Here is a 9,298-nt window from a genome sequence, read left to right on the forward strand (position 1 = left end):
GAGGAAAGAAGGCCTAGGAGAGAGAGAGAGAGAGAGAGAGAGAGAGAGAGAGAGAGACAGGCAGAGGGAGACAGAGAGAGACAGAGAGAGGGGGACAGAAAGAGAGAGAGAGAGAGACAAACAGACAGAGAGACATAGAGGCCCGAATTCACAAAGGAGGTTTGTCGACAAACCTCCTTTTGTTTCGCCAAACCTCCTTTTGTTCTTTACAAACCAGGTTTGTAAAAAAACGCGTCATATGACGTACGAAAACCAAGGTTTGTCGACAAACTTCCTTTGTGAATTCGGGCCAGAGCGTGTGTGAGGAATTATGTATACATTTTTTATGATGCTGCGCTGCCCGTACAAAGACTAGAAGATGGAGTCACGTGTTCATCCAGGTCATGACATCACAGAAGGCATATTATCCACGGGTTTCGCTGATATCGCACAGTTCTTTTAATGTCTCTGTTCGTTGTCAACGAAACCTGCGGTTATTGCCTTGGTTCAGCGAAGTGCAATCTTCATGCAACATTAATGACGCAACCGGGGAGTATCGCCGTGAATCGTCATTTGGAATTTAAAGGAATCGTACACCGACATTTTCAAAAATAATCCTTGAATGTTCTAGCGAAGACTGCTGATCGGAATACAATTTTATTTTCAAGAGGGCGAAGCTATTAGACGTGTAGAAAATTCATCAACAACTAATACTTTGCATATAAAATGAATTTTGTAACATGAAATGCAGAAGACAAAATAATTGAAATAAAAAAGGTTGGTAACCAAATGCTTAAACTTAGGCTTATACCAAGAGTAATAACCTAATTTTTGCAATCAATTTCTTTCTTGAAATCCGATTATATCGGGAGAATCTATATGCTCTTGTTTGTTAAAAGTGTATTGCTGACTCCCAATATGAATAGAAATTGGTTAAATAAAATTAAAAAACCTATCTTTTGATTGCCTGAATGAATTGAAAACTTAGATCAGCTTCGCTGGGTCTTCCCGCGGAGTTGATGGTTTAATGTCAGTTCTTATAGCCGTTTGGCCCCATTAAGCCAGGCAATCGAGTGATAGCTTTCGATATTGAAGTCAGTCATTATTTTGATACTTAAGTCAATAAATAACACGATAGCAACTACTGTACTTTCGCAAAATCAACACAGGCAAGGCAATTTCAATACCTCTGTGCGTCACCTATTGAAATCTACGAACATGACAATGACGTACTACGTAATCTAAACATGATTTCTTTGGGATACACATTAAGGTAATGATATTACCCTTTAATTGATTTGTCGAAAATAGTTTCGATTATGTTAAACATGTTTTCTTTTTTCCTTTGGGAGAAAATAGATGGTACAAATCTGGGGCCCGTTGCACAAAACTTACCATGGATGGTAACTTTGCCATCAGTGATAACTACCATGAAAACCTTGATTTTGATTGGCTGTTGAGCCCTATTACCATGGTAATCGCCATTAATGGCAAAGTTACCATCAATGGTAAGTCTTATGCAACAGGGCCCCAATCATTAACCTTTCGTTGAGAATATAATGTTCTTCCCTCTTTTTGCCTTACCTTGCAATATATATCCGAAACTCTGAATACTGAAATCCCTACTGAATGTTAAGTCAGATAAAACACGATCGCATTTGTTTTTATAAACAAATCAACTTATAGGCAATTTCAGTACCCTATTGTATGTCCCGTAAAAATCATTTTCGGATAACGTTATACGTCATTGTCCTGTTCGCACTTTTCAATTGATGACGCACGAGGCTACTGAAATCGCCTTAAAATGATTTTTTTTTCCAGTTATTTAAAGTAGTTGCGCTCGTGTCACGTGTACAATTCTTTTTCGACCCGGCAACATTCAGAAAGAAGTACACACATTTTGTTTATTTTTTTTGAAAATTATTATTAAAAAATATTTGAAGAAAATATTTTAGCTGTACAGATTGAAAATACTGAAAAGATAAGTCACACAACAAAAAACTTCTCATTACACGCCAGTGTTTTATTGATTGGTCAAATTTGAGAAATATTGTTATCATCTCAGTTCCAGCTTATTGGTTATTTTGATAACGATGTTGGTGCAGCATGCATCTTTTTGCGATCTGATTACGAGAAAAGGTAATTTGATGACCATTTAATCATTAAAAACGGAATCGCGCTAGCTTGGGTCCCTTTTTATGTTCCTGTATGTTGATTTGCTTCTCTTTAGCTTTATTTGGTTGTTTCCTTTGCTGCGTTTTAATAGCTCGTGCATTTGCGCGGTGCTGCTCCTTCAAAAACGCCCTGTTCCATATCCGGCGTGCAGCTTCTTCTTGTTGTTGTTGTAGTGACTGTTGTTCAGGTGGATCTCCGATATAGCCGACAGTTTCCGGTTTCGCACGATCGAAGGTCCGGCTTTCGACGCGAACCGGCACCGGTAGCCGCGATGGCTTTGTAATCGGCGCGGGCGCATATTGCGAAGATGCGCGACATACCAGCTTTGTAGTGGCACGTAACCACTCACGTGATTCATCATCTTGCAATACACTCTCTGATGGCAATGGCGGAGAGAATTTATTCTGGAATGGCCGCTCGTTTCGTTGCTGGATTTCTAGTCTTTCCACAGCCTGCTTCAGTTTTTTGAGTTCATGCGTAATATCTGTGAATTGTTGTTGATTCCTCTGTTCCACTCTCTCGAAATCATTCGAAAAGCGCAAGCGAGTGTTTGTGTGCATCAGCTCTAACTTCTTTAACTGTGGATGAGTAAAATAGATCGAGAGGAAGTGAGAGAGAAAGAGAGAGAGAGAGAGAGAGAGAGGGATGTAATGAAAAAAGCACATTAAAATAAATGATGTATCAAATCCACGTAACAAAATGATATTACGATAAAAGACATAATGTACTATTACATCAATAATACAAAAGCAATCCTTTGATGAGAAAAGAGATAAAGAAAGGGTATAGAGCAGTTGTATTAATATTTGTGAAGGTAGGCTTTTTAAGGAAAAAAGTTTGTATTTTTAGTGAACAGTTCTGCGCAACTCATGGAGACTTCCGAGGAGTAGTGAAAACTAATTTGTGAGCGTTATCATTGTTATTGTGCAAATGTGGAGGAACATCAGAGACAAAATGTTCCCTGAAAAGCATGGCTCTTCAAATGCCTTCATATTCTAAATATGACAAGTAACAGCTTTAAAATGAGGCCCGATTTTGATACAAAATATTTTTGTAGTCCCATATATATCTTTCTGCGTACAGTTATTGTTACTTTACCAAGACTGGGCCGTTTTTTTAAAAATCGTTTTGATGACTCCAGAACCTTGCAGTACACACCAATACTTTATGCTACATGATCACCCTTTTCTGGTCGATTCCACACCGTTTCTTTCATAGTTTTCTTTACATTTTGAAATGTTAAGTATGTCAATGAAGATGTATGCTTTTTAAAATTTGTACTGAATGAATGCAATAAAGCATGCTACAAAACCAAAACAATTTAATCGCATGCCAATAACTCAACATTTTCTTTAAACACGTTCAACTTGTTGTAAGTATGATTTAAGGGTTCCACCTGACCATTCCGAGCGCTTTTCAGAGATTGCAATGGGTTCGGGATCAATTTTATCATCTAGCTCACATCTAATTGAAGAATGAGTTGGGATTGCCAGAGATGTTTTGAAAACTAAACTAACCCATATACAGTCAAACCTGCTATAGTGACTACCTGTCTAAAAAGACCACATTTTCGTTTCCCTTGAAATTGGTTTCTCATTGAAACATACACTAAAGGAACCTGTCTACAAAGACCACCTGCCTATAATGACCACTTTTCTTGTCTCCGGCGAATGGGTAGTCTTTATAGACAGGTTTCACTGTATACAAATCTACCAGCCAAACTTCTCACAATTTCTTTGAACATCAGATCGGAGTAATCCAGAAGGCACTTAGAGGATCGACAACTGCTGCGGATGGTCTGCGTCAAGTTATAGGAGGTCACCGACATATGACTAGACCCCTCTTCAGCATCCAGTGACCCAGCGTTCCAGGACCTGGTGTTGCCGTCGGACTTGGGCCTTGGGGAACCACTCCTAGTCCTCATCGGACGTCGACTCGTGATAGATACATCAACTACGGGTTCGGCTGGAGAAGAAAAAGGAAAAGAACGATGAGAAAGGAGGAGATCGTGGCGATGTACGGAGTAGAAGAAGAAGAAAAGATTGATTACAATTATGAATAAGTAATTGGTGACATGATGAGGAATTAAATAATAAACGTGACATGTTCGGCTTCCTCGTTCATCTTACTGTCTGGAATTTAATAATTGTTAGCCCTTTGTGGGTCAGGGAACTCGGGAACAATTGTCTTACAAAGAGGAAGTCGGTTGAAACTCGTCAAAGTGAAGAAAGACATGTTAGTTACAACATGGACTTATTACTCAGATAATCATGACTACTATAAATTGCATCAAACACGTATATATGAAAAAGATTTATGAAACTAACTAATCTATGACAGCGGTAACACCGACGTTTGCTAATTGTGACAGTTTTATTAGCTAAAATAATAGTCATCTGAATAGAAATAAGAGACAGAGAGAGAGAGACAGAGAGAGAGAGAGAGAGAGAGAGGGAGAGAGTGCTAGAAATAAAAGGATTGGCCATGGATAAAATTAAAACTAATATGACGTCAGTGTATCAAAGATTAAACCAATCATTTTGGAATAAAAAAAATATCATGATTTAGATTACGAACGCAAAATGAATCTAACATAATCATAAGGAAAATAGGGGAAAACGAAAAAAGTCCCCGAGAAAAGTATAAAGCGAATTCTTTCAAAGATCTTCACTAACATGGAAATGTCAATGGAAATAAATGAAATGAAATGAAATGAAATGAAGAAAAAAAAATTATATCATTGTAAGAACTAAACGATAATTATCACTTTTAAAATTCAAATTAGACAAATTATCTTCACTGTAAGCAGCTTACGATCTGTAGCAACATTTAATTGCATCTTAACGAAAGACACTGCCCTTCCAAGTAAATCGTTTCCGATGTGTTTTGTACTCTTTTCTTTTCTTTCCTTTTTTTTCTCAGACAATTATTTATTTTCCCTAATGGACAAGTTTTTTGTTCAAATCATGATAGAGGCCGGCGAAGCGTAATTTTGATGGAAGAGCCTTGTCTTTCTAAAAATGAAATATTCAATCGTAAACATAATGCACTTGTCAAATACTTCTGTAAAGCAAACTTCAAATAAAAAGCATCAGAGTGCAAAGTGAAAATTAAGGAGAAGAAATTAAAATATAAAGAAAAATCAACAAAAACAAAAAGCAAACAACCAAATATAATGTAGAAAAAATATTGAAATAAATAAATGCACCTAGGGGGATTTTTGTCGTAGAAACATCCACAAATAGTGATCATGTATGAGAGATGATAATACAAATATTAAATACTCCAAGTAAAGCTGGCTTGGGGTAAGACAATTGGATCAGATTAAAAAATGCTAAAATAGGTATTTTTTATTTTTTAAATCCAATCTGTGCCGCAAGGTATTTAGAAATATGTCACGAATTATATTTTTGAATTTGGAATTTCATGTTTGTTTTATTGTGAAATTGGGCATAAAAGATATTCAATGACAATACACTTCAGAATGAAGCTACCTGTTTCTGTTTCAAGAAGAAAAATGAATTTCTTTTCAATGCAAACACATTGTTCACAACACTAATACTTACTCTCTAAAAAAAAATCGAGTGATCACGGACGTCACTCCTCTGGAGAGTGAAAATGTAGTGAAAATAGAGTGAACATTCACTCTTTTCTTCTTAGAGAGCACTCTAAAATCAATCGATTTTCACTCCTAAACAAGTGATCACGGACGTCACTCCCAAGAAAGTGAAAATAGAGTGAAAATTCACTCTTTTTTTAAATATATAGGCACAATTTGCCGCCCAAAGCACAGGAGGGGTTAAGAAAAAGCGGATAGACGTATTTACCAGGTGTTTTGTTGCCACCTAATATCTCGATCGTGTTCGCACTACTAGTACTAGCATGACTAGCTTGACCGGTATCCCTGAGGGTCCCATTTTCTTTCATTTCTGGCAAAGTATTCTCCTTTGTCCCGTCTTCTTCCACAGATTCGCTGATGAGAGAAAGAGAAAAATATCAACATCTAAATATCATATGAGAAATATTATAGGCGGATCGAAGAGTGGATCGGGGGGGGGGGGGGGGGGGGATGCGGGAGCACACCCCAGCAGAATCAAACCTGACAAGGCTTATTGCAGTAAAATAAGTATGTAAAATGTAAACAGATACTGTGCTCCTTCTTGTGCCCCTCGATAGCTTTGCAAACCCTATCAATACTCGCAAACATTATTATGACGTTATTTTATTAATATATTGATATTAATGATTACTACATATATCAGCATTAACTTTTAAAATGCAGGAAACTAAATAAACGGTTGGTATATATGTAAATGCAGTGAAAGGGAAATCGTTTAAGTCTTGGTGAAAACAAAAGTATTATAATACACCCCGATTGCTTTTCTCTGATAGGATCCTGATGAGTGAAACATGAGCTCGTGTGAATACTGTTGTGGATGGCATTTGCCTTTATTTTCTCCTTTTTGTTGTTGTTGTTGTTGTTGTTGGGTATTTCATAAAGAATGTTCTTATTTTATTTAAGCATAACTTACCGTTTGAAAAACTTATTTTCATTGCGCATTGAGGCTGTTGTAGCCACCAAATACTCGAGATAGCCTTGGCCTATGCTATGGCACCTGTGTGGCAGGTGACATTTTGTAACTTATGCGTGCAAAGAATGACATAATGCAAGAGGGAGGCACAGTGCATTAGAACTCGATTTTCTTTAATATTTGATCATCTCGTAAACTGTACCAATCAACATCAAACAACGCAATTTACATTATTCTCAAGTCACCGCACTAATGGCAACACCAATAGATTTCTAATTATGGGGGGGGGGGAGGGGGGGCGAGATGGGCTTTAAGCGAACATGCTAACATGATTAAAAGGGAATATTATATCATGTTGCGAATAGTGGGTCAAATGTTCTGAAACAATATTTTAAAAGTGCACATGGGGGTCACTGCCCATCCCTCCCTAGCTCCCTCCATCGTCCCCATTCTTTAGCCGCATTTATTACTAATAAGGCAGTATATTACTTTAAATGTTGACGTATTCATAACGAATTCTAGGAAAGATTGAAAAATAAAAACAAACAAGCAATCAAGCAGAATATCTAATCTAAATTATGAAAACAAACGAAGATCTTAAATTAACAAATTAAAAAGAATGAAAACATTTTCACGCTGTAAAACAAAAAATGGGAAAAAGGAGAATAAAGGGCTTAAAATGAATGAAATGAAGGAGATGAAAATGAAAATGACAATAAATAAAACAAAGAATAAGGAAGGAACAATTGATAACGAGAAATATCAGAAGAAGAAAAATAATTACTTCGAGAAGAAGGAGTGAGGAGAAGACGAATGATAATAAAGAAAAGAAAAGAAAAGCGAAAATTGAAGAAAAAAAAAAGAAATAGAAGAGCAAAAAGTAATAACAATAAGAGAATAAGCGACAAGGAAGAAGGTGACGAACCAATTTTAGTATCATGTTTGAAAGTGAAAATGTAAAGTACGGCCTATTTATTTAAGCTAGAATTTCCGTAAAAAGGAAATATATGCCTACATTTTGATGTCCTCAGCCCCTAATGATATAACTTTCTCCATCGCTGGACTTGGCGACGTTGTCTTCTTCGACACCTCCTTCTTGTTCGTCCCATTGCCCCATGCCTCTGGTATTCCCTGTAACTCAACGGGTTGACCCGCCTTTCCATGACCACTTCCCATTTTCAGATTATTAACTTGAAAGCAATCAAGGCCTAATTCTTCATTTTCTTTTCTTGGTCAAAACTAATCTATTAATGGATTAGCCCCAATACCTGCTCTACTCTGTTTTCTTGAAGTGTTTGCGACCTTTCTTACTCCATGGGCAATTCAGTACGCATTGTCATGGGAGATGCGCAGGTGCGCATGCGTACTTAAATCATTTACATTGTTACGTCGTTGAGAGACCCTGAGTCGTGAGCACACCTTTGTTACGTCAGTCAGTGCGCGCTTCTTTCCTCCCGGGTCTCTCTCTGTATTGTGCCATTACTACTCTGTTTAGTTTATCTATTATGCTCCTTCTTCGTCTCTTGTTGAACAGTTTGTTGTCTTTGCAAAGAGCTAATTCCTCATGCCCTCCTTCGCTTTATTTCGCCCATTCGTGTATGATATTTCGATTGATATTTGTATTGGCCCTTCTTATTTTAATTAGGTTTAAGCGTCAATTTATTATTTACAAAAAATAAAACCAAATAACGGATAGAATGCAAGGGATTAAAATTCAAACGAATATGGAATACAAATTTGAATAAAAAAATACATCCTGTAGGATAGTTGCGCATCACTGTCTTAAAATCGACTGTATCCATTTAGTTCTTGATTAATATATTATTTAGTGTTTTCATTTTCAAAAAAAGTCACGAGGCCCCGCTTGGTATTACATGGTGGCCGTACGAGATACATTAACGCGTCGATAAATAAGCTTAAAGGTATTACAAAGTTTTGGTATGGGGTCATGAATTTGGTTCAAATTAACATATTGGAAGCACATGCGTTCCTACAATATTCATTGGTCGTTGTCCCGTTTGAAATCGAGTCTAAAGTTATGAAATTATAAATAATAAACTCTTTATGTTGTATAGCTCCCTCTCAAGGTCAAGATATCAATTTAGCTATGAAACAATGTTTCTTGACAAAAAACAACCGATGAGCTATTCCCGTTTGGAAATTATGTATCACAACTACATATTCTGAGATTTTCGTGGTCGCAGCTACCATTGTACGGCCGTAGGCGCTATTTGAAATTTATCAAAATTTACCGGGAGCACCAGTAAATTTTTATATTCAATTTTTCTCGAAAAAAAAAGTGTTTTAGGGGTTAATTTTTTAGTGCTTATAATACATCCACAGGGGCATCCAAATATATCAAAATTGTAAAGATTCACTATCCACCCAATTTTCAAAATTTCCCAAAACTTTGTATTACCTTTAATGATGATAAATACCCGAAAATTGTCAATCTGATAAAAAAAAAAAGGCACCGCATTCATTTGCAAGAGATTTAGAAGGGGCTCTAAATTTCCACACATTGCATGAGTTAGTCATTATTTTATGACAGGCAATGTTCCTTGCAAATTCCAATGAGAGAGGCTATAAAATGGCGCACTCCGTTTCCCTCT

At 36.7% G+C, this 9,298-nt stretch overlaps 1 protein-coding gene and 1 non-coding gene across 2 annotated transcripts in view; one reads left to right on the top strand and one right to left on the bottom strand.

The window, feature by feature from the left end:
* The window catches only part of LOC574827 (gamma-aminobutyric acid type B receptor subunit 2), a 164,105-nt gene extending 156,243 nt beyond the window's left edge, over nt 1-7,862 (bottom strand). Inside the window, exons 1-3 of the mRNA XM_030980175.1 lie at nt 7,702-7,862; nt 5,982-6,127; nt 3,884-4,119 (exon numbers count right to left, since the gene is read on the bottom strand). Of these exons, the coding sequence (XP_030836035.1) occupies nt 3,884-4,119; nt 5,982-6,127; nt 7,702-7,862 (543 nt within the window). The remainder of the gene's footprint in view (nt 1-3,883; nt 4,120-5,981; nt 6,128-7,701) is intronic.
* Mir981 (microRNA mir-981) lies at nt 402-479 on the top strand. The gene has a single exon (NR_038814.1). It is a non-coding gene; the product is annotated as a microRNA mir-981 (primary transcript).
* Nucleotides 7,863-9,298: the final 1,436 nt, after the last annotated feature.

This window comes from Strongylocentrotus purpuratus, unplaced genomic scaffold (assembly GCF_000002235.5).
Source record: "Strongylocentrotus purpuratus isolate Spur 01 unplaced genomic scaffold, Spur_5.0 spur5_scaffold_11, whole genome shotgun sequence".
NCBI classification, from domain to species: Eukaryota; Metazoa; Echinodermata; class Echinoidea; order Camarodonta; family Strongylocentrotidae; genus Strongylocentrotus; species Strongylocentrotus purpuratus.